Source organism: Oncorhynchus clarkii, chromosome 17 (assembly GCF_045791955.1).
Source record: "Oncorhynchus clarkii lewisi isolate Uvic-CL-2024 chromosome 17, UVic_Ocla_1.0, whole genome shotgun sequence".
NCBI classification, from domain to species: Eukaryota; Metazoa; Chordata; class Actinopteri; order Salmoniformes; family Salmonidae; genus Oncorhynchus; species Oncorhynchus clarkii.
In genome coordinates this window covers 3510403-3537150 of record NC_092163.1, presented here as the reverse complement: position 1 = coordinate 3537150, position 26748 = coordinate 3510403, and the positions used below count along the sequence as shown (strand labels likewise).

At 41.3% G+C, this 26748-nt stretch overlaps 1 protein-coding gene across 1 annotated transcript; it reads left to right on the top strand.

Moving 5' to 3' along the window:
• The first annotated feature begins 1495 nt into the window (after positions 1-1495).
• LOC139370116 (zinc finger protein 678-like) lies at positions 1496-10448 on the top strand. The gene is made up of 4 exons (XM_071109440.1): positions 1496-2045; positions 2390-2487; positions 2623-2800; positions 8955-10448. Exons 1-4 carry the CDS (start codon positions 1718-1720, stop codon positions 9668-9670), a joined length of 1320 nt encoding a protein of 439 aa, XP_070965541.1. The 5' UTR covers positions 1496-1717; the 3' UTR covers positions 9671-10448.
• The last annotated feature ends 16300 nt before the right edge of the window (positions 10449-26748 follow it).

Genomic DNA, 26748 nt, shown 5'->3' with positions numbered 1-26748 from the left:
GTTTTCTTACATGAACACAATGGCAAAAAAGATGCACAACTGTTTCTGTGTGGTCATTACAAAAGGAGCAATTTGAGTTGATGTTTTCCTTAAACTTCTTCATATAGTGGTTGGCAGGATAATATTGATGAATAATTTTAAAGGAAACTTCCTTAATTTTGTTAACAAGTAGGTATGTGTGTGGCAACATCCAAACTTTTTTCCAACAGATATTATCAATAAATCCATTCCAATAAGGCATGACATAAGGTATAGATACAACATCCTGCTGAAACAAGGTTCGTATCGCTCTGTTGTTGAATGGACCAAAAGAGAAACAAATCTTTCCTACTGATGAGTCAACAGGGTCAACAGAAGGTAGGTTCTGAGGGTCAGGTCTTGACAGGTTCCTGAATAACATAGCAACACCTGAGGGAATGGCATCTAAAACAATTACAAAATCTTTAGGTGTTACAGGGACCTTGTAAAGTGATAAGAATTCTTTATAACTGAGTAAAAGACCCTCTGCATTTACCAGTTGGCTCACCAATAGGATATTATTTCGGAACCAATATTCTAAAAACAGAGAGGTATTTTTATACAATATATCCCGATTATTCCATATATAATATCTGTGTGGAGAAAAATTGTGTTTATAAATTAAGGACCATGACAAGAAAACCTGCCGATGAAAAGCAGAAAGTTTCACTGGAACTTTGTCAATATTATAATTGCAAACCAACATGAAGTTAAGGCCTCCAAAAGTAGAGAAGACATGATGAGGAATAAAATTCCAGATAGAAGTGGGTCTTCTTAGAAATTGTTTTATCCAATTGATCTTAAAAGTATTATTTAAAGTAGTAAAATCCAGAAAATTCAGTCCTCCATTCTCATAAGTGTTCATTACAACAGTTTTCCTAATGTAATGGGTACGGTTTCTCCAAAGAAAGTTGAAAAGCATCTGGTCTATCTCCTTGCTTATTTTACGGTCAAGATATAAAGATAGCGCACCATATGTTAGTCTAGAGATACCTTCAGCCTTGGTTATTAGGACTCTACCTTTTAAAGATAGGTCCCTCTGTAGCCATTGATTTAGTTTCTTCTGGGGTTTTTTAATAAGAGGGTTAATGGTTATGCCTAAATATGTAAGTTCTTCTTTTACTGGGATACCATAATATGAAGGTGTCACACAATCTTTGACAGCCATGAGTTCACATTTCTTAATGTTAAGATATAGACCAGACGCTTTGGAAAAGGATTGTTTCACATTGATCGATTTGGGAATTTGGTTAGCGTCTTTCAGAAAAAGTGTAGTGTCGTCAACCAGCTGGCTTATAATAATTTCTTTACCAGCTATGGAAATACCTTGTACAGGACTATTATTTAAAGAATTTGCAAGAAGTTGGGTGATTAATAAAAACAGGTACGGAGAGATAGGACAACCTTGGGAGGCGATGTGAGTCTTTCACGTGATGCTTCTTGCGTGACGTATAATCTAGTGGACGGAACTGGAAGCGTCCTCAACAGCGACAAAGGGCTTCTGATTCACCCACCGTGGTTTGCTAGCGAACGTAAAACATTGATGCTCTTTAGACCAATCTTGTGTATATTACTCTTAGTGTTTAGAACATAATTCTGGTTACGTTATGTTCTATCTACTAGTTCATTTAAACGTGATTTGCTTGTTAAATTAGCAAATGTGTTACATTGATATTGCACTAGGCTAATCGCTCGGAGCATGAGCTCACTAAGCTCGACGGAGAAAGAAGCTCTGATGAAAGGAGAGGAAGAAGCTTTCAGGATGAAAAAGGAGGAAGAGGAGGCTATCACATTGAAAGAAGAAGAGGATGATATTACAGTTAAAGAGGAAGATGGGATTGTCAGAGTAGGAGATGGGGTTGTCAGAGTAGGAGAGGAGGTAGAAGCTTTCAGAATCAAAAAGGAGGAAGATGCCATAACATTGAAAGAAGAGAATGTGAAAGAAGAGGAAGAACCATTTGGAGTAAAAGAGGAAGAGGAGGATATCTCAATAAAAGAGGAGGAGACAGAAGTTCCGATTAACACCCGTGAGTACTGTCTTAAACAGGGGCACAAACTATGCCATTGTTGAACTAATGTGTGTTTTTAAAGTGGCATTCTACTGAAGTTCTACACTTGAATATGTTGTTCAGTACTGTAGGAATGGTTTAAGGGGCAATCTGCCATTGTTATAGGATTTCGATGTATTGAATTCTCATTCTCCATGTTGTCTATATTAAAGTTCCCCTCATCTAATATAACAGGCTTTTAAAATTAAATGTTGGTGCATCATTTCTACTTAAAATATCAAAGGGACGCAACAGCACCCATTTCGTTGATTGCAATAGAAGATCATAAGTTCACCATCTGTTTTATGTTCTAGTTCACACAGGAGAGAGACATGACTATGCTGGATCCTCTGGGGAGCCTCAACAACATCCTGATGCTGACGAGGCAGAGAGGAGTCTCTCCAGATCAGAACATCAGATGGTACAGCTTGGTCTGGTCTAGCATACAGCTTGCTCTATCGGGCTCTGGGCTGGGTTTCTGTAGAGCACTTTATGTCAACAGTGACATCAGCATCCATCATGATATGTCTCTGTGTCCCCTCTTTATCGTTACCAGGACAAAGCTAGCCCTTCCTCCCACCCAGAGTCCCCGTGTCGTGCCTCTCCCGGTAGCACCTTACTGCTGGGTATGAAGAGGTTGTCTGTGCTGCTGGTGGACTGCAGGAAAACAACGGAGCTGACTGGAACTGTGAGAGGAGGAGAAGAGAAGAAAGGATCAGATTTTACTCATCAAAGTAAGTGCTGTAGTTTAGTTTGAACAAATAAATAGATCTGCCCACTGGTATCTGTTCCCAGTAGGGCTGTCCCCGACTAATACAAATACAGCTTTGCAGACTCTTGGCATTCTCTCAACCAGCTTCACCTGGAATTGTTTTCCAACAGTCTTCAAACCAAACTTTATTTGCCACATGCGCTGAATACAACAAGTGTGGACTTTAACGTGAAATGCTGAATACAACAAGTGTGGACTTTAACGTGAAATGCTGAATACAACAAGTGTGGACTTTAACGTGAAATGCTGAATACAACAAGTGTGGACTTTAACGTGAAATGCAACTTACAAGCCCCTACCCCACTGCTTGCCGTGGGGTAACAAAGAAAACAGTCTATAACTTGGGTGACTGGAGTCTCAGACAATTTTAGGAGGAGTTCCCACATATGCTGGGCACTTGTTGGCTGCTTTTCCTTCACTCTGCCATCCAACTCATCCAAAACCATCTCAATTGTCAGGACACCGTTAAACGGGTGTCCTGACTCTCTGCGGTCATTAAAGATCCATCATGGCACTTATCGTAAGAGTAGGGGTGTTAACCCCTGTGTCCTGGCTAAATTCCCAATCTGGCCATCAAACCATCACGGTCACCTAATAATCCCCAGTTTACAATTGGCTCATTCATCCCCCTCCTCTCCCCTGTAACTATTCCCCAGGTCGTTGCTGCAAATGAGAATGTGTTCTCAGTCAGCTTACCTGGTAAAATAACGGATACATTAAAAAACGTAAAAATTAAATTGGGTTGAGGCCAGTTGATTTGTGGAGGCCAGGTCATCTGATGCAGCACTCTCCAAAAATCTCACATTTGGACTCTCACAAAGGACAGATATCCACCGGTCTAATGTCCAATGCTTGTGTTTCTTGGCCCAAGCAAGTCTCTTCTTATTATTGGTGTCCTTTAGTAGTGGTTTCTGTGCAGCAATTCGACCATGAACACCTGATTCACGCAGTCTCCCCTAAACAGTCTCCTCTAAACAGTCTCCTCTAAACAGTCTCCCCTAAACAGTCTCCCCTAAACAGTCTCCCCTAAACAGTCTCCCCTAAACAGTCCTCTGAACAGTTGATGTTGAGATGTGCCTGTTATTGGAACTCTATGAAGCATTTATTTGGGCTGCAATCTGAGGTGCCGTTAACTCGTCCTCTGCAGCAGGGGTAACTGGGTCTTCCTTTCCTGTGGCGGTCCTCATGAGACAGTTTCATCACATCTTCTCTATACCAACTCTACCTTGTCACAACACAACTGATTGGCTCAAATGCATTAAGGAAAGAATTTACACAAATTAACTTTTAACAAGGCGCACCTGTTAATTGAAATGCATTATAATTTGAAGAATCTCAAATATAAAATACATTTTGATTTGTTTAACATTTGTTTTTGATTACTACATGATTCCGTATGTGTTTCATCGTGGATGTCTTCACCTGTTTGATTGAAATGCATTCCAGGGGGAAATGGCGGATAGGGCTGCCATGTTTTTAGCTCTTAGGAAACTTTACACTATATTTATTTTTGGGATGTGTTATTTTTTTTTAAACATTATTAGCCCAGAATTATTTTAGTTTTTTTTATTTGATTACAGATAGCCAGTGTCACACCAACTATCAGACATAATTTGTGTGTTTAGTGATACATACAGCTGGGATGAACTTTTGGATATCAGAGTAACTGGTAGCTCACCAGCATTACGACCAGGAATTCAACTTTCCTTAATCTGATCCTTTGTTCGTAGCCCCCAATTTAACTGATTCCAGAGGCTGACCCCAAAAAACGCCGGTGGAAAAGAGGTACTCGGAGTGGGCTTCTAGTCTGACTCAGGAGGCACGCACACCACCCACCGCTTCTGAGTATATTACTTGTGGAAGAGAGGTACTCGGAGTGGGCTTCTAGTCTGACTCAGGAGGCACGCACACCACCCACCGCTTCTGAGTATATTACTTGTGGAAGAGAGGTACTCGGAGTGGGCTTCTAGTCTGACTCAGGAGGCACGCACACACCACCCACCGCTTCTGAGTATATTACTTGTGGAAGAGAGGTACTCTGAGTGGGCTTCTAGTCTGACTCAGGAGGCACGCACACCACCCACCGCTTCTGAGTATATTACTTGTGGAAGAGAGGTACTCTGAGTGGGCTTCTAGTCTGACTCAGGAGGCACGCACACACCACCCACCGCTTCTGAGTATATTACTTGTGGAAGAGAGGTACTCTGAGTGGGCTTCTAGTCTGACTCAGGAGGCACGCACACACCACCCACCGCTTCTGAGTATATTACTTGTGGAAGAGAGGTACACTGAGTGGGCTTCTAGTCTGACTCAGGAGGCACGCACACACCACCCACCGCTTCTGAGTATATTACTTGTGGAAGAGAGGTACTCTGAGTGGGCTTCTAGTCTGACTCAGGAGGCACGCACACCACCCACCGCTTCTGAGTATATTACTTACAGATGTTCAGTCTCTGGATAGTAAAGTTGACGAGCTCAGGGTGAGGATTTCCTTCCAGAGAGACATTGGGGATTGTAGCATACTCTTTTTCAAGGAAACATGGCTCTCTCGGGATATACTGTCTTAGTCTGTACAGCCAGTTGGGTTCTCAGTTCATCACACAGACCGGAAATAAATATCTCTCCTGGAAGAAGAAGGGCGGCGGTGTATGTTTCATGATTAACTACTCATGGTGTGATTGTGATAATATACAGGAACTCAAGTCCTTTTGTTCACCCGATCTAGAATACCTCAATCAAATGCTTGACCGTATTATCTCCCATGAGAATTCTCTTCGGTTGTAGTCACAGCCCTGTATATTCCCCCTCAAGCCGATACCACAACGGTCCTCAATGTACTTCACTGTACTTTATGCAAACTGGAAACACCTCCACTTCGCTGATCCTCATCACTGGGGCCCCACAAGGATGCTTGCTCAGCCCCCTCCCGTACTCCCTGTTCACCCATGACTGCGTGGTCACACACGCCTCCAACTCAATCATCAAGTTTGCAGACGACACAACAGTAGTGGGCCTGATTACCAACAATGACGAGGCAGCCTACAGGGAGAAGGTGAGGGCCCTGGGAGTGTGGTGCCAGGAAATTAACCTCACACCCAACGTCAACAAAACAGCTGATTGTGGACTTCAGGAAACAGCAGAGGGAGCACGCCCCCATCCACATCGATGGGACCGCAGTGGAGAAGGTGGAAAGCGTTAAGTTCCTCAGCCTACACATCACTGACAATCTGAAATGGTCCACCCACACAGACAGTGTGGTGAAGAAGGCACAACAGCACCTTAAACCCTCACAAACTTTTACAGATGCATAATTGAGAGCATCCTGTCGGGCTGGACTGCACCGCCCACAACCGCAAGGCTCTCCAGAGGGTGGTGTGGTCTGCCCAACGCATCACCGGAGGCAAACTACCTGCCCTCCAGGACACCTACAGCACCCGATGTCGCAGGAAGGCCAAAAAGATCATCAAGGACAACAACCACCCGAGCCACTGCCTGTTCACCCCACTATCATTCAGAAGGCGAGGTCAGAACAGGTGCATCAAAGCTGGGACCGAGAGACTGAAAAACAGCTTCTATCTCAAGGCCTTCAGACTGTTAAACAGCTTCTATCTCAAGGCCATCAGACTGTTAAACAGCTTCTATCTCAAGGCCATCAGACTGTTAAACAGCTTCTATCTCAAGGCCATCAGACTGTTAAACAGCTTCTATCTCAAGGCCATCAGACTGTTAAACAGCTTCTATCTCAAGGCCATCAGACTGTTAAACAGCCATCACTAGCACATTAGAGGCTGCTACCTATAGGCATAAATACATAGACTATTAATATCTATCATAGACTAGGAATCACTGGCCACTTTAAGGAATGAAACACTAGTCACTTTAATAATGTTTACATATCTGGCATTACTCATCTCATATGTACATACTGTATTATATCTGTATTCTATCCTATTATATTGTATTTTAGTCTATGCATTACTCATCTCATAGGTATATACTGTATTCTATCCTATTCTACTGTATTTTAGTCTATGCCACTCTGACATCGCTCGTCCAAATATTTATATATTCTTAATTACATTCCTTTATTTTAGTTGTGTGTGTATTGTTGTGAAATGGTTAGATATTACTTGTTAGTTATTACTGCACTGTTGGAGCTAGAGAAACAAGCATTAAGCCGCAATAACATCTGCTAAACATGTTTAACATTTGATTTGACCTCATGAAGATGGCTGAGAGAATGCCAAGAGTGTGCAAAAAGCTGTCATCAAGGCAAAAGGTGGCTACTTTGAAGAATGTCAAATATAAAATATATATTTGGTTACTACATGTGTTATTTCATAGTTTTGATGTCTTCATTGTAGAATAATAATGTAGAAAATAATAAAAAAATAAAGAAAAACCTTGGAATGAGCAGGTGTGTCCAACGTTTGTCTGCTAACAGACATCAACATGTTCAGAGGAGACTGTGTGAATCAGGCCTTCAATGTTGAATTTATGCAAAGAAACCACTACTCAAGGACACCAATAAGAAGAAGAGACTTGCTTGGGCCAAGAAACACGAGCAATGGACATTAGATCTGTCCTTTGTCCAAATTGGAGATTTTCGGGTTCCACCCGGCGTGTCTTTGTGAGACACTGAGTAGGTGAACAGATGATCTCTGCATGTGTGGTTCCCACCGTGAAGCATGGAGGAGGTGGAGTGGGGGTACTTTGCTGGTCACACTGTCTGTGATTTATTTAGAATTCAATGCACACTCAACCAGCATGGCTACCACAGCATTCTGCAGCGATACGCCATCCCATTTGGTTTGAGCTTAGTGGGCCTATCATTTGTTTTTCAACAGGACAATGACCAAACACACCTCCAGGCTGTGTAAGGGCTATTTTACCAAGAAGGAGAGTGATGGAGTACAGCATCAGATGACCTTGGCCTCCACAATCACCCGACCCCAACCCAATTGAGATGGTTTGGGATGAGTTGGACCGCAGAGTGAAGGAAAAGCAGCCAACAAATGCTCAGAATATGTGGGAACTCCTACAAGACTGTTGGAAAAGCATTCCAGGTGAAGCTGGTTGAGAGAATGCCAAGCTGTCATCAAGGCAAAGGGTGGCTACTTTGAAGAATCTAATATATATTTAGATTTGTTTAACACTTTTTGGTTACTACATGATTCCATATTGTTTTTTCCTAGTTTTGATGTCTTCTCTATTATTCTACTATGTAGAAAATAGTAAAAATAAAGAAAAACCCTTGAATGAGTAGGTGAGTCCAAACTTTTGACTGGTACTGTACATTCAATTCCCTGACAACAGCTCCAGTGGACATTCCTGCAGTCAGCATGACAATTGCCCGCTCCCTCAGAGATCTGTGGCATTGTTGTGTGATCAAACTGCACATTTTAGTGGCCTTTTATTGGCCCCAGCGCAAGGTGTACCTGTGTAATGAGCATGCTGTTTAATCAGGTTCTTGAAATGCCACACCTGTCAGGTGAATGGATTATCTTGGCAAAGGAGAAATGTTCACTAACGGATGTAAACAAATTTGTTCACCAAATTTCAGGTAAATAAGCTTTCATGCATGTGGAAAAATTCGGGGATATTTTATTTCATGAAACATGGGACCAACACTTTGCATATTTATATTTTTAATCTTCCCAAAATATTTCATTCTTTTTTTACTTTACCCAAAATATCGTGACATTAATGATAGTCAAAATGTTAGAAATGTGTGAACTTCCCTTTTATTTCTTATTATATGTTTAAGGAAGTGTGTAGGTCACATCCTGTATCATACAGCTATGAAGGTTATATATTTACAACCACCTGCTTGATAGGAATCCAGCGATGTCTGTGTCTTCAGTGTCCTAGAACTGTCTAGTGTTTTGTGTTCTGACTTATAAAACAGAATTAAAAATAAGTAATGTAAACATATCAGTAATTACCAGGATGCTCTACAACATTTGTTTTATAATCACACCAAGATTGTTTTAAATTATGAAATGTTTGAAAACTGGCCTCGGGTTATTGAGGGATCTGATTAAACCTCATAAGGCAGTTTTATCATGTGGAGATTTCATTCATGTCTCTCTTTAAATAAACACTGTCTTTGGCAGGAGGAAAACCAAACTCTGCGGAACCAGGGACTTCCAAACCAGAAAGACAGCACCTCTGCTCCCAGATTGGAAAGAGTATTACCAAATTAGGAAGCCTGAAAAGACATGAGAGGACACAACCAGGAGAGAAGCCACTCAATTGCGAACAGTGTGGAAAGAGTTTTAACCAGTTAGGAAAGCTGAAAGTTCATGAGCGAATACACACAGGGGAGAAGCTTTTCCATTGCGCCGAGTGTGGAAAGAGTTTTAACAAGTTAGGAAACATGAAATCTCATGAGCGAATACACACAGGGGAGAAGCCTTACCACTGCTCCCAGTGTGGAACTAGGTTTACCAAGTTAGGAAGCCTGAACAGACATCAGAGGACACACACAGGGTCGAAGCCACACCATTGCTCCCAGTGTGGAAAGAGTTTTAACCAGTTAGGAAACATGAGATCTCATGAGCGAATACACACAGGGGAGAAGCCTTTCCATTGCTCCCAGTGTGGAAAGAGTTTTAGCCAGTTAGGAAGCCTGAAAGCTCATGAACGAATCCACACAGGGGAGAAGCCTTACGACTGTTCCCAGTGTGGAAAGTGTTTTAACCGGTTAGGAAAGCTGAAAGAACACATGAGACTGCACACAGGGGAGAAGCCTTACAAATGTTCAGACTGTGGGAAGACATATTACTCATCACAGTCACTTAAAAGTCATATGAAAATCCACACAGGATAGAATAAATACTTCTAGTGTGTAAATTGATATTTCACATCACATTGACTCACAACTCATCAGAGAACATACACAGTGGTCCCGTTGTCTTATATTGTTGACTGATAATGTGTTTACATGTTTATACCACATGAAAGTGAATGGTACAGGGTATACTCAAACATATATTTGTATGTTTTTATTAGAAAACATGAATTGAATATGGAGTCTGTCAGTTTGAATATAGAGTAGATCAGGTTCCATGTGTTTAAATGGTCATTTTTTAAACTCTGACTGTGTTTATCTGGGTGTGTCATTCCTCCAGCACTACAGATAATACAGTGATATTTGGATGTGATGCATTAGTTCCATTGTTGACATTTGCATTGTAGCCCACTGATGATTTAATGACATGAAAATATTCACTGACTCGCTCACGGATTGACCCAAGCCTCTCACTGTATGAATAAATGTTGTTTCCACGTCATTTCAACTAAATAAATCCATGTGATGATGTTAGATCAATGTAGAAAACTGATTGGATTTGTAAAAAGCCATCAACATCAGGAATCTTTATTTTTCACCCAACTGGGAACCTGAATCCAATGACAGGTGACATTTTGTGTAGATTTCATGTTGAATTCACTTTAGTTGAGGACTCGAAGACATGTAAATAGAAACTAGATGTTGGACTGACGTCTGAGCCCAGTGGGACGGTTTGAATAAGCAGCAGGTGTTGGATCTGATGTATCAAATACTTATGTCATGCAATAAAATGCAAATTAATTACTTAAAAATCATACAATGGGATTTTCTTGATTTTTGTTTTAGATTCCGTCTCTTACAGTTGAAGTGTACCTATGATAAAAATTACAGACCTCTACATGCTTTGTAAGTAGGGAAACCTGACAAATCGGCAGTGAATCAAATACTTGTTCTCCCCACTGTACATGATGAGATTATTATGGATGAGAGAGATATTATTTTATTTGTCAAATGGCAGCTAAGCATCTATCATCATCATGTCACCAGAAGAAGACCATCAAAATGTATTGGAAAGGAGCATCAAGCTCAACACATGCACTTTCACCACCCTGTGAAGTTCATAACTTATTTCATCTGTAGCCTAATAAACTACATGGGTTCCCAAGTCGTAGTGGGAGGACCAATCAACATTTCATCACTTGACTCCAAGTTAACTAAGATGTGATGGTTATTATATAAATATTTGCGCATAAAGGAGTTTCCACCGCTATTTCCTGCTCATACATTTTTACTGACACAAAAGGATCCCACCCTGTAAAATGAACAAACAAATTGCCTGTCTGGATTTATAAAATTGTTCAGGCATATCCTGTTTCCATCAGCCCAGTCATTACTTTTGAAATGGTTGGATCAATATCCACCTTCATGATGTGGATGAAGCCTGATTTGGAATGTCTGAGTAGTTCTATATGATGTCATAATACACCCCTCAGATAATCAAGTAATGTTTGGAATGTCTGAGTAGTTCTATATGATGTCATAATTCACCCCTCTGATAATCAAGTGATGTTTGGAATGTCTGAGTCGTTCTATATGATGTCATAATACACTCTGATAGTGATACATTTGCTACATTGTTTCCATGTCAGTTGGTTTCCCACTCTGATGATTTATATCTGACAGAGGGGCTTTAAATGAATAGTATGGTGACATCTTAGTGGGGCTTGAAGTAAATAGGATTATTAATCATAAACTCCTACAGCAACAATACACTGCAGCTTTGACATCAAGAAGAGAATGGGCTGATGGGTGGTGGTGCTACTCTATAGGTAAGGCTGTCCAATATGAATGTTCAATACACACAATAGGTTGATCGGTAGCCAGTTAGTTAGGTGCTACGTTGTTAGCAACACGGCAGCTAGCTATCAACAAAGTCAAAATGCACTCCAGGCCTGGTGGTAGCAGCAGTGCACTACAACCACTGTTTACCGGAGCTTCCTGAGAGGAGAATAATTAGCCTGTATATAGCTTGATTAACCACGGAGCTTCCTGGGAGGAAAATAATTAGCGTGTATATAGCTTGATTAACCACGGAGCTTCCTGAGAGGAGAATAATTAGCCTGTATACAGCTTGATTAACCACGGAGCTTCCTGAGAGGAACATAATTAGCCTGCATATAGCTTGATTAACCACGGAGCTTCCTGAGAGGAGAATAATTAGCCTGTATACAGCTTGATTAACCACGGAGCTTCCTGAGAGGAGAATAATTAGCCTGTATACAGCTTGATTAACCACGGAGCTTCCTGAGAGGAGAATAATTAGCCTGTATACAGCTTGATTAACCACGGAGCTTCCTGAGAGGAACATAATTAGCCTGTATATAGCTTGATTAACCACGGAGCTTCCTGAGAGGAGAATAATTAGCCTGTATACAGCTTGATTAACCACGGAGCTTCCTGAGAGGAACATAATTAGCCTGTATATAGCTTGATTAACCACGGAGCTTCCTGAGAGGAGAATAATTAGCCTGTATACAGCTTGATTAACCACGGAGCTTCCTGAGAGGAACATAATTAGCCTGTATATAGCTTGATTAACCACGTTTCCATCCAAAGTTTTATGTCAGTAAAGTCATACCGTACAAAAAACTCACGTCAGCTGCTATTCCACAGGTAAGGCTGTACAGTCCTATTCCGCAGGTAAGGCTGTACAGTCCTATTCCACAGGTAAGGCTGTACAGTCCTATTCCACAGGTAAGGCTGTACAGTCCTATTCCGCAGGTAAGGCTGTACAGTCCTATTCCGCAGGTAAGGCTGTACAGTCCTATTCCGCAGGTAAGGCTGTACAGTCCTATTCCACAGGTAAGGCTGTACAGTCCTATTCCACAGGTAAGGCTGTACAGTCCTATTCCACAGGTAAGGCTGTACAGTCCAATATGAATGTTAAATACTGGCCAGGACACTCTTGAAAAAATAGATTTTAATCTTAATGAACCCTTCCTGGTTAAATAAAGTTTAAATAAAAAATGTAATTAAATTTTTATAAATTCCACATTAGAGGTATTCTTCCCCAGATTGAGGAACTTCGCCTACTCTCTAGTAACTGTACAGGTGGGAATGCAGGTAAGGCTGTACAGTCCTATTCTACTCTCTAGTAACTGTACAGGTGGGGATGCAGGTAAGGCTGTACAGTCCTATTCTACTCTCTAGTAACTGTACAGGTGGGAATGCAGGTAAGGCTGTACAGTCCTATTCTACTCTCTAGTAACTGTACAGGTGGGAATGCAGGTAAGGCTGTACAGTCCTATTCTACTCTCTAGTAACTGTACAGGTGGGGATGCAGGTAAGGCTGTACAGTCCTATTCTACTCTCTAGTAACTGTACAGGTGGGAATGCAGGTAAGGCTGTACAGTCCTATTCTACTCTCTAGTAACTGTACAGGTGGGAATGCAGGTAAGGCTGTACAGTCCTATTCTACTCTCTAGTAACTGTACAGGTGGGAATGCAGGTAAGGCTGTACAGTCCTATTCTACTCTCTAGTAACTGTACAGGTGGGAATGCAGGTAAGGCTGTACAGTCCTATTCTACTCTCTAGTAACTGTACAGGTGGGGATGCAGGTAAGGCTGTACAGTCCTATTCTACTCTCTAGTAACTGTACAGGTGGGAATGCAGGTAAGGCTGTACAGTCCTATTCTACTCTCTAGTAACTGTACAGGTGGGAATGCAGGTAAGGCTGTACAGTCCTATTCTACTCTCTAGTAACTGTACAGGTGGGGATGCAGGTAAGGCTGTACAGTCCTATTCTACTCTCTAGTAACTGTACAGGTGGGAATGCAGGTAAGGCTGTACAGTCCTATTCTACTCTCTAGTAACTGTACAGGTGGGAATGCAGGTAAGGCTGTACAGTCCTATTCTACTCTCTAGTAACTGTACAGGTGGGAATGCAGGTAAGGCTGTACAGTCCTATTCTACTCTCTAGTAACTGTACAGGTGGGAATGCAGGTAAGGCTGTACAGTCCTATTCTACTCTCTAGTAACTGTACAGGTGGGAATGCAGGTAAGGCTGTACAGTCCTATTCTACTCTCTAGTAACTGTACAGGTGGGAATGCAGGTAAGGCTGTACAGTCCTATTCTACTCTCTAGTAACTGTACAGGTGGGAATGCAGGTAAGGCTGTACAGTCCTATTCTACTCTCTAGTAACTGTACAGGTGGGAATGCAGGTAAGGCTGTACAGTCCTATTCTACTCTCTAGTAACTGTACAGGTGGGAATGCAGGTAAGGCTGTACAGTCCTATTCTACTCTCTAGTAACTGTACAGGTGGGAATGCAGGTAAGGCTGTACAGTCCTATTCTACTCTCTAGTAACTGTACAGGTGGGAATGCAGGTAAGGCTGTACAGTCCTATTCTACTCTCTAGTAACTGTACAGGTGGGAATGCAGGTAAGGCTGTACAGTCCTATTCTACTCTCTAGTAACTGTACAGGTGGGAATGCAGGTAAGGCTGTACAGTCCTATTCTACTCTCTAGTAACTGTACAGGTGGGAATGCAGGTAAGGCTGTACAGTCCTATTCTACTCTCTAGTAACTGTACAGGTGGGAATGCAGGTAAGGCTGTACAGTCCTATTCTACTCTCTAGTAACTGTACAGGTGGGAATGCAGGTAAGGCTGTACAGTCCTATTCTACTCTCTAGTAACTGTACAGGTGGGAATGCAGGTAAGGCTGTACAGTCCTATTCTACTCTCTAGTAACTGTACAGGTGGGAATGCAGGTAAGGCTGTACAGTCCTATTCTACTCTCTAGTAACTGTACAGGTGGGAATGCAGGTAAGGCTGTACAGTCCTATTCTACTCTCTAGTAACTGTACAGGTGGGAATGCAGGTAAGGCTGTACAGTCCTATTCTACTCTCTAGTAACTGTACAGGTGGGAATGCAGGTAAGGCTGTACAGTCCTATTCTACTCTCTAGTAACTGTACAGGTGGGAATGCAGGTAAGGCTGTACAGTCCTATTCTACTCTCTAGTAACTGTACAGGTGGGAATGCAGGTAAGGCTGTACAGTCCTATTCTACTCTCTAGTAACTGTACAGGTGGGAATGCAGGTAAGGCTGTACAGTCCTATTCTACTCTCTAGTAACTGTACAGGTGGGAATGCAGGTAAGGCTGTACAGTCCTATTCTACTCTCTAGTAACTGTACAGGTGGGAATGCAGGTAAGGCTGTACAGTCCTATTCTACTCTCTAGTAACTGTACAGGTGGGAATGCAGGTAAGGCTGTACAGTCCTATTCTACTCTCTAGTAACTGTACAGGTGGGAATGCAGGTAAGGCTGTACAGTCCTATTCTACTCTCTAGTAACTGTACAGGTGGGAATGCAGGTAAGGCTGTACAGTCCTATTCTACTCTCTAGTAACTGTACAGGTGGGAATGCAGGTAAGGCTGTACAGTCCTATTCTACTCTCTAGTAACTGTACAGGTGGGAATGCAGGTAAGGCTGTACAGTCCTATTCTACTCTCTAGTAACTGTACAGGTGGGAATGCAGGTAAGGCTGTACAGTCCTATTCTACTCTCTAGTAACTGTACAGGTGGGGATGCAGGTAAGGCTGTACAGTCCTATTCTACTCTCTAGTAACTGTACAGGTGGGGATGCAGGTAAGGCTGTACAGTCCTATTCTACTCTCTAGTAACTGTACAGGTGGGAATGCAGGTAAGGCTGTACAGTCCTATTCTACTCTCTAGTAACTGTACAGGTGGGGATGCAGGTAAGGCTGTACAGTCCTATTCTACTCTCTAGTAACTGTACAGGTGGGAATGCAGGTAAGGCTGTACAGTCCTATTCTACTCTCTAGTAACTGTACAGGTGGGAATGCAGGTAAGGCTGTACAGTCCTATTCTACTCTCTAGTAACTGTACAGGTGGGAATGCAGGTAAGGCTGTACAGTCCTATTCTACTCTCTAGTAACTGTACAGGTGGGAATGCAGGTAAGGCTGTACAGTCCTATTCTACTCTCTAGTAACTGTACAGGTGGGAATGCAGGTAAGGCTGTACAGTCCTATTCTACTCTCTAGTAACTGTACAGGTGGGAATGCAGGTAAGGCTGTACAGTCCTATTCTACTCTCTAGTAACTGTACAGGTGGGAATGCAGGTAAGGCTGTACAGTCCTATTCTACTCTCTAGTAACTGTACAGGTGGGGATGCAGGTAAGGCTGTACAGTCCTATTCTACTCTCTAGTAACTGTACAGGTGGGAATGCAGGTAAGGCTGTACAGTCCTATTCTACTCTCTAGTAACTGTACAGGTGGGAATGCAGGTAAGGCTGTACAGTCCTATTCTACTCTCTAGTAACTGTACAGGTGGGAATGCAGGTAAGGCTGTACAGTCCTATTCTACTCTCTAGTAACTGTACAGGTGGGAATGCAGGTAAGGCTGTACAGTCCTATTCTACTCTCTAGTAACTGTACAGGTGGGAATGCAGGTAAGGCTGTACAGTCCTATTCTACTCTCTAGTAACTGTACAGGTGGGAATGCAGGTAAGGCTGTACAGTCCTATTCTACTCTCTAGTAACTGTACAGGTGGGAATGCAGGTAAGGCTGTACAGTCCTATTCTACTCTCTAGTAACTGTACAGGTGGGAATGCAGGTAAGGCTGTACAGTCCTATTCTACTCTCTAGTAACTGTACAGGTGGGAATGCAGGTAAGGCTGTACAGTCCTATTCTACTCTCTAGTAACTGTACAGGTGGGAATGCAGGTAAGGCTGTACAGTCCTATTCTACTCTCTAGTAACTGTACAGGTGGGAATGCAGGTAAGGCTGTACAGTCCTATTCTACTCTCTAGTAACTGTACAGGTGGGAATGCAGGTAAGGCTGTACAGTCCTATTCTACTCTCTAGTAACTGTACAGGTGGGAATGCAGGTAAGGCTGTACAGTCCTATTCTACTCTCTAGTAACTGTACAGGTGGGAATGCAGGTAAGGCTGTACAGTCCTATTCTACTCTCTAGTAACTGTACAGGTGGGAATGCAGGTAAGGCTGTACAGTCCTATTCTACTCTCTAGTAACTGTACAGGTGGGAATGCAGGTAAGGCTGTACAGTCCTATTCTACTCTCTAGTAACTGTACAGGTGGGAATGCAGGTAAGGCTGTACAGTCCTATTCTACTCTCTAGTAACTGTACAGGTGGGAATGCAGGTAAGGCTGTACAGTCCTATTCTACTCTCTAGTAACTGTACAGGTGGGAATGCAGGTAAGGCTGTACAGTCCTATTCTACTCTCTAGTAACTGTACAGGTGGGAATGCAGGTAAGGCTGTACAGTCCTATTCTACTCTCTAGTAACTGTACAGGTGGGAATGCAGGTAAGGCTGTACAGTCCTATTCTACTCTCTAGTAACTGTACAGGTGGGAATGCAGGTAAGGCTGTACAGTCCTATTCTACTCTCTAGTAACTGTACAGGTGGGGATGCAGGTAAGGCTGTACAGTCCTATTCTACTCTCTAGTAACTGTACAGGTGGGAATGCAGGTAAGGCTGTACAGTCCTATTCTACTCTCTAGTAACTGTACAGGTGGGAATGCAGGTAAGGCTGTACAGTCCTATTCTACTCTCTAGTAACTGTACAGGTGGGAATGCAGGTAAGGCTGTACAGTCCTATTCTACTCTCTAGTAACTGTACAGGTGGGAATGCAGGTAAGGCTGTACAGTCCTATTCTACTCTCTAGTAACTGTACAGGTGGGGATGCAGGTAAGGCTGTACAGTCCTATTCTACTCTCTAGTAACTGTACAGGTGGGAATGCAGGTAAGGCTGTACAGTCCTATTCTACTCTCTAGTAACTGTACAGGTGGGAATGCAGGTAAGGCTGTACAGTCCTATTCTACTCTCTAGTAACTGTACAGGTGGGAATGCAGGTAAGGCTGTACAGTCCTATTCTACTCTCTAGTAACTGTACAGGTGGGGATGCAGGTAAGGCTGTACAGTCCTATTCTACTCTCTAGTAACTGTACAGGTGGGGATGCAGGTAAGGCTGTACAGTCCTATTCTACTCTCTAGTAACTGTACAGGTGGGAATGCAGGTAAGGCTGTACAGTCCTATTCTACTCTCTAGTAACTGTACAGGTGGGGATGCAGGTAAGGCTGTACAGTCCTATTCTACTCTCTAGTAACTGTACAGGTGGGAATGCAGGTAAGGCTGTACAGTCCTATTCTACTCTCTAGTAACTGTACAGGTGGGGATGCAGGTAAGGCTGTACAGTCCTATTCTACTCTCTAGTAACTGTACAGGTGGGGATGCAGGTAAGGCTGTACAGTCCTATTCTACTCTCTAGTAACTGTACAGGTGGGAATGCAGGTAAGGCTGTACAGTCCTATTCTACTCTCTAGTAACTGTACAGGTGGGAATGCAGGTAAGGCTGTACAGTCCTATTCTACTCTCTAGTAACTGTACAGGTGGGGATGCAGGTAAGGCTGTACAGTCCTATTCTACTCTCTAGTAACTGTACAGGTGGGAATGCAGGTAAGGCTGTACAGTCCTATTCTACTCTCTAGTAACTGTACAGGTGGGGATGCTTTGCTTTACTGAAACATGGTTGGATGGTTGGATAACAAATGCTGAGATTGAAGTTGAAAATGATGTATTAATTAGTTTCTGTGTTTCAATTTGCAACAGATTTTCATGTGAATATTCTAAAAAAAAAAAAAAAAAGCATAAAACAATATACGCATTTTCCCCGAATTTTTTCTGTCAAACAGACTTTTTTGCAGATAAAAGGCTTTGCGTGACATAACTTTTGCTGTTAAATTCTCATGAACTGACTGAAAAATGCAGGTTAAATGGGTTTCCATTGCATTTTCAACTCTACTGATGGGTTTAAAACCGTTGAGTTCTATAGCAAAAGTCCTCTTGTCCCGTGCACTGTAGACAGCAGCTCAAAGATACAGTTCTGGTAGGCTACCTACATGATGAGATTATTATGGATAAGAGCGACATTATTTTATTTGTCAAATGGCAACCAAGCATCAATCATCATCATGTCACCAGAAGAAGACCATCAAAATGTATTGGAAAGGAGCATCAAGCTCAACACATGCACTTTCACCACCCTGTGAAGTTCATCATTTATTTCACTTGTAGCCTAATAAACTGCATGGTTTCCCAAGTCATAGTGGGAGGACCACACAACATATCATCACTTGACTCCAAGTTAACTAAGATATGATCGTTATTAAATCAATATTTGCGCAAAAAGGAGTTTCCACCATTTCTCGCTCATAAATGTTTACTGACACAAAAACACCCCACCATGTAAAACAAACCAACAATCTTCTGTCGGCATTTAGAAAAGTATACAGGCATATCCTGTTTCCATCAGCCCGGTCATTACTTTGGAAATGGTTGGATCAATATCCACCTTCATGATATGGATGAAGCCTGATTTGGAATGTCTGAGTAGTTCTATATGATGTCATAATACACCCCTCTGATAATCAAGTGATATTTGGTAGTGATGGATGATATATTGGTGAGCATATCGGAATCGGACAATATTTGATAAAAATGCCAACATCGGCATCAGCCTGATGTCTAGTTTAACGCCGATGTGCAAAACCGATGTCAAAGCTGACGTGCCATTCTGACATAACGTAGGTAGATGACCTACATTCTGATATAACGTAGGTAGATGACCTACATTCTGATATAACGTAGGTAGATGACCTACATTCTGATATAACGTAGGTAGATGACCTACATTCTGACATAACGTAGGTAGATGACCTACATTCTGATATAACGTAGGTAGATGACCTACATACCTATATAACGTAGGTAGATGACCTACATTCTGATATAACGTAGGTAGATGACCTACATTCTGATATAACGTAGGTAGATGACTTACATACCTATATAACGTAGGTAGATGACCTACATACCTATATAACGTAGGTAGATGACCTACATACCTATATAACGTAGGTAGATGACCTACATTCTGATATAATGTAGGTAGATGACCTACATACCTATATAACGTAGGTAGATGACCTACATACCTCTATAACGTAGGTAGATGACCTACATACCTACATAACGTAGGTAGATGACCTACATACCTATATAACGTAGGCAGATGACCTACATACCTATATAACGTAGGTAGATGACCTATATAACGTAGGTAGATGACCTACATTCTGATATAACGTAGGTAGATGACCTACATACCTATATAACGTAGGTAGATGACCTACATACCTATATAAAGTAGGTAGATGACCTACATACCTATATAACGTAGGTAGATGACCTACATACCTATATAACGTAGGTAGATGAGGTACATACCTATATAACGTAGGTAGATGACCTACATACCTGTATAACGTAGGTAGATGACCTACATACCTATATAACGTAGGTAGATGACCTACATACCTATATAACGTAGGTAGATGACCTACATACCTATATAACGTAGGTAGATGACCTACATACCTATATAACGTAGGTAGATGACCTACATACCTATATAACGTAGGTAGATGACCTACATACCTACATAACGTAGGTAGATGACCTACATACCTACATAACGTAGGTAGATGACCTACATACCTATATAACGTAGGTAGATTACCTACATACCTATATAACGTAGGTAGATGACCTACATACCTATATAACGTAGGTAGATGACCTACATACCTATATAACGTAGGTAGATGACCTACATACCTATATAACGTAGGTAGATGATGTAATGACTCCACGAAAGTAAGTGAAAGAAATAGGTTTTGAGGATGTTTTACTGGTAATGGGGACATATGTAAATGTCAACAAAATACCTTTGTGGTCTGTGTATGTGTGTGTGTGTGTGTATATGTGTGTGTGTGTAACCTTTAACTAGGCAAGTTAGTTAAGAACAAATTCTTATTTACAATTACCCCGGCCAAACCCAGACGACGTTGTGCGCCGCCTAAATAAAGAAAGTCCCTTGAATGAGTAGGTCCAAACTTTTGACTGGTACTATATATATATATATATAAAGAAATATATACTGGTACTGTATACCAGTCAAAAGTTTGGACACACCTTCTCATTCAAGGGACTATATATATATATCCTGTATGTGGTGTAAAAAGTATCCACATGTCTTCAGGAGTAAATGTTTAGAAACCTTAAGAAAGTTAATTGAAAGTCACCCAGTAAAATACTACTCGAGTAAAAGTCTAAAAGTATTTGGTTCTAAATATACTGAATTATCAAAAGTTAAAAGTGTAAATCATTTCAAATTCCTTATATTAAGCAAAGCAGACGGTAGCATTTTCTTGTTTTCAAACGATGCATTTGTGTTTAGTAGAGCTCAGATCAGAGGCAGTAGAAATGACCAGGGATGTTCTCTGTTTAGTAGAGCCAGATCAGAGGCAGTAGGTATGACCAGGGATGTTCTCTGTTTAGTAGAGCCAGATCAGAGGCAGTAGAAATGACCAGGGATGTTCTCTGTTTAGTAGAGCCCACCAGATCAGAGGTAGTAGGAATGACCAGGGATGTTCTCTGTTTAGTAGAGCTCAGATCAGAGGCAGTAGGAATGACCAGGGATGTTCTCTGTTTAGTAGAGCCCACCAGATCAGAGGCAGTAGGAATGACCAGGGATGTTCTCTGTTTAGTAGAGCCAGATCAGAGGCAGTAGGAATGACCAGGGATGTTCTCTGTTTAGTAGAGCCAGATCAGAGGCAGTAGGAATGACCAGGGATGTTCTCTGTTTAGTAGAGCCCACCAGATCAGAGGCAGTAGGAATGACCAGGGATGTTCTCTGTTTAGTAGAGCTCAGATCAGAGGCAGTAGGAATGACCAGGGATGTTCTCTGTTAAGTAGAGCCAGATCAGAGGCAGTAGGAATGACCAGGGATGTTCTCTGTTTAGTAGAGCCCACCAGATCAGAGGCAGTAGGAATGACCAGGGATGTTCTCTGTTTAGTAGAGCCCACCAGATCAGAGGCAGTAGGAATGACCAGGAATGTTCTCTGTTTAGTAGAGCCCACCAGATCAGAGGCAGTAGGAATGGCCAGGGATGTTCTCTGTTTAGTAGAGCCAGATCAGAGGCAGTAGGAATGACCACGTAGATTCTCTTAATAAGTGTGTGAATTTGAATATTTTCCTTGTCCTGCTTAGCATTCAAAATTGTAACGAGTACTTTTGTGTGTCAAATGTTGCATATAAAATCTTTAGTACCTCGGCATTGTGTTATATGTTAGAATGTCTAATAAACAACTATATTGTTTACATTAACAATGTCGTTTTGCCAAAATAAACTGTTACCTGCATCTGTCTGCAGACGATACAGTTGTTTACTATATTGCCCACCCTGCTGATCAGGCTCTATCTGAACTACAGTATGCTGATCAGGCTCTATCTGAACTACAGTCTGCTGATCAGGCTCTATCTGAACTACAGTATGCTGATCGGGCTCTATCTGAACTACAGTATGCTGATCAGGCTCTATCTGAACTACAGTATGCTGATCAGGCTCTATCTGAACTACAGTCTGCTGATCAGGCTCTATCTGAACTACAGTCTGCTGATCAGGCTCTATCTGAACTACAGTATGCTGATCAGGCTCTATCTGAACTACAGTCTGCTGATCAGGCTCTATCTGAACTACAGTCTGCTGATCGGGCTCTATCTGAACTACAGTATGCTGATCGGGCTCTATCTGAACTACAGTATGCTGATCGGGCTCTATCTGAACTACAGTATGCTGATCGGACTCTATCTGAACTACAGTATGCTGATCGGGCTCTATCTGAACTACAGTATGCTGATCGGGCTCTATCTGAACTACAGTATGCTGATCGGGCTCTATCTGAACTACAGTCTGCTGATCGGGCTCTATCTGAACTACAGTATGCTGATCAGGCTCTATCTGAACAACAGTATGATGATCAGGCTCTATCTGAACTACAGTATGCTGATCAGGCTCTATCTGAACTACAGTATGCTGATCGGACTCTATCTAAACTACAGTATGCTGATCGGGCTCTATCTGAACAACAGTATGCTGATCAGGCTCTATCTGAACTACAGTAAACATATTTACCAGGTATTGCTTGTTACAGAAGACTACTGTTGTATATTGAATAGCCATTCATCCCTGTTACACATCCTTGATGTGATGGTTTTCTATGTCTGTACCCAGTGTGAATAGTGGTTTCCATAAAGTTATTACCCCCTAAACCAGAATGTTAACCAGTTTTCTATGTCTGTACCCAGTGTGAATAGTGGTTTCCATAAAGTTATTACCCCCTAAACCAGAATGTTAACCAGTTTTCTATGTCTGTACCCAGTGTGAATAGTGGTTTCCATAAAGTTATTACCCCCTAAACCAGAATGTTAACCAGTTTTCTATGTCTGTACACAGTGTGAATAGTGGTTTCCATAAAGTTATTACCCCCTAAACCAGAATGTTAACCAGTTTTCTATGTCTGTACCCAGTGTGAATAGTGGTTTCCATAAAGTTATTACCCCCTAAACCAGAATGTTAACCAGTTTTCTATGTCTGTACACAGTGTGAATAGTGGTTTCCATAAAGTTATTACCCCCTAAACCAGAATGTTAACCAGTTTTCTATGTCTGTACACAGTGTGAATAGTGGTTTCCATAAAGTTATTACCCCCTAAACCAGAATGTTAACCAGTTTTCTATGTCTGTACCCAGTGTGAATAGTGGTTTCCATAAAGTTATTACCCCCTAAACCAGAATGTTAACCAGTTTTCTATGTCTGTACCCAGTGTGAATAGTGGTTTCCATAAAGTTATTACCCCCTAAACCAGAATGTTAACCAGTTTTCTATGTCTGTACACATTGTGAATAGTGGTTTCCATAAAGTTATTACCCCCTAAACCAGAATGTTAACCAGTTTTCTATGTCTGTACCCAGTGTGAATAGTGGTTTCCATAAAGTTATTACCCCCTAAACCAGCATGCTAACCAGTTTTCTATGTCTGTACCCAGTGTGAATAGTGGTTTCCATAAAGTTATTACCCCCTAAACCAGAATGTTAACCAGTTTTCTATGTCTGTACCCAGTGTGAATAGTGGTTTCCATAAAGTTATTACCCCCTAAACCAGAATGTTAACCAGTTTTCTATGTCTGTACACAGTGTGAATAGTGGTTTCCATAAAGTTATTACCCCCTAAACCAGAATGTTAACCAGTTTTCTATGTCTGTACCCAGTGTGAATAGTGGTTTCCATAAAGTTATTACCCCCTAAACCAGAATGTTAACCAGTTTTCTATGTCTGTACCCAGTGTGAATAGTGGTTTCCATAAAGTTATTACCCCCTAAACCAGAATGTTAACCAGTTTTCTATGTCTGTACACATTGTGAATAGTGGTTTCCATAAAGTTATTACCCCCTAAACCAGAATGTTAACCAGTTTTCTATGTCTGTACACAGTGTGAATAGTGGTTTCCATAAAGTTATTACCCCCTAAACCAGAATGTTAACCAGTTTTCTATGTCTGTACCCAGTGTGAATAGTGGTTTCCATAAAGTTATTACCCCCTAAACCAGAATGTTAACCAGTTTTCTATGTCTGTACCCAGTGTGAATAGTGGTTTCCATAAAGTTATTACCCCCTAAACCTGAATGTTAACCAGTTTTCTATGTCTGTACACAGTGTGAATAGTGGTTTCCATAAAGTTATTACCCCCTAAACCAGAATGTTAACCAGTTTTCTATGTCTGTACCCAGTGTGAATAGTGGTTTCCATAAAGTTATTACCCCCTAAACCAGAATGTTAACCAGTTTTCTATGTCTGTACCCAGTGTGAATAGTGGTTTCCATAAAGTTATTACCCCCTAAACCAGAATGTGAACCAGTTTTCTATGTCTGTACCCAGTGTGAATAGTGGTTTCCATAAAGTTATTACCCCCTAAACCAGAATGTTAACCAGTTTTCTATGTCTGTACCCAGTGTGAATAGTGGTTTCCATAAAGTTATTACCCCCGAAACCAGAATGTTAACCAGTTTTCTATGTCTGTACCCAGTGTGAATAGTGGTTTCCATAAAGTTATTACCCCCTAAACCAGAATGTTAACCAGTTATCTATGTCTGTACCCAGTGTGAATAGTGGTTTCCATAAAGTTATTACCCCCTAAACCAGAATGTTAAATGACCTTTATGGTATTTTGTACCACTATTACTTTGGGGTTCGAATCCCCCTCTGTCAACATCCACACTGTGAACACATCTTTAACATTCATCAACCTGCACTATCTTCATCCTTGAACTAGCAACAATAACTATTGTCTATTGTTATTCTCAATGACCTTCCTGGCCTTATGAAATCCTAGTTAAATACAATGTTCCCACCCGTTTTCATGTCTTTGGTTATGCAAACATTTGTTTATTAGATTATATTTCTCATTAAGAATAATGTTGTTTTAATTCTGTATGGGTCACGCATTGCTTTGGTCAGGTGTTCTCTTAAGTGAGTAAGTGTCAATGATTTTGTCAATGATTTTAATCAGAATATAGTAATGATGCTCTCTCCTAAATCACTTCCAATGCCTTTGGAAAGTATTCAGACCCCTTGACTTTTTCCACTTTTTGTTACGTTACAGCCTTATTCTAAAATGGATTTAATTAAACAATTTCCTCAGCAATCTACAATCAATACCACATAATGATGAAGCGATAAAAGGCTTTTAGAAATTTTAGCAAATTTATTAAAAACAAAAAAACATAAATCTTATTTACATAAGTTTTCAGACCCTTTGCTCTGATCCTCGTAATTGAACTCAGGCGCATCCTGTTTCCCATTGATCATCCTTGAGATGTTTCTACAACTTGATTGGAGTCCACTTGTGGTAAATTCAATTATTATTGGGCTATTGTGTGTAGATTGATGAGGAACACAAGTAATTTAATACATTTTAGAATAAGCTGTAATGTAACAAAAGGTGTCTGAATATTTTCTGAAGGCACTGAACAAACATTGAATATTGAACTCACTTTCAAAAAGCTCCCTGAGGAAGAAAGGATTCCCAGAATATATTTTAGATGTTCTGTCTTCAGGATGTTCTGGGTTGATGGCTGTTTGAGAGGGAGGGACAGTTGAGTGAGCTGGGGCCTTTTATTGCCCTTCCTCTGGGAGCCTGACAGCTTGTGACATGATGAGAGAGAGTGAGAGAGGGTCATAAGATATTTTGTGCTATAAACTTACTTCTATTTGAAGAGGTTTTTGACCATTCAGGGACCTAATCTCAAACACTCATGAAAACAACATGACAATATCTAATATATCTATGTTTATTTTTTCAAGGTTTCTGATTTGTCCCTGTTTTTTCTGGTTTTTCGCTCTCAAAATCACACTGTTAGTAGACAAACAACAACATTAGATGTTCTCAACAATAATTAAACCACATCAGGAGACCACTTTTGAAGTCTGAGAAAAATAGAAAAACAAATCTTAGATATTTTAATTTTTGGGGTGAAGATAACAACAACTTGCAAGCAGTTGGTTCAGAATAACTATGGCAAAAAATGAATACAAATTATACCACCACCCAAAAGGGCACTTCAGAGACTGTAAGAGCAAAGGGGCATGTCCTCTACAAAGGTAGAGTCCTGTCTGTCCACGTCCTATCTGTCCTTAAACAAAGTGGGCACTACTTCATGAGGCAACACCAACACTCACCTAAATAGTCCATATGCCACTGGGTGAGAGAAGTTTTCATTATTTTTGGGCAGCATTATGTGAGGTGTTATTATGTGTTCTTACCGATGAGCCTTGGTCAATTGAGCTTGAAATATGCCACCCTCTTCAATCTGTCACCTAATCCTGTCTAATGGGCAGGTCAGGCCTGGAGGAAAGTATTGGCTGTAGGAAGGAAGAGAACACATAACATCTGGTTGTTTTTAAATGACTTCTTATAACATTGCTTGCCAGAATAGACGTTGTAATGGATCCCTCCCCCCCCCCAGTCTGCGTTACCCACTCCAGTCAGCAGGCGGCGATGTGAGTCTTTCAGGTGATGCTTCTTGCGTGACGTATAATCTAGTGGACGGAACAGTAGGCTTCTTCAACAGCGACAAAAGGCTTTCTGATTCAGCCATCGCG

What these genes read in the sequence shown, in the direction of transcription:
- LOC139370116 (XM_071109440.1), top strand. Translation starts at nt 1,718, where the DNA reads ATGAGCTCACTAAGCTCGACGGAGAAAGAAGCTCTGATGAAAGGAGAG. An exon ending in AGAAGTTCCGATTAACACCC is followed by an intron (nt 2,046 to 2,389) that starts GTGAGTACTGTC and finishes TAGTTCACACAG; the next exon opens with GAGAGAGACATGACTATGCT. An exon ending in ATCAGATTTTACTCATCAAA is followed by an intron (nt 2,801 to 8,954) that starts GTAAGTGCTGTA and finishes TGTCTTTGGCAG; the next exon opens with GAGGAAAACCAAACTCTGCG.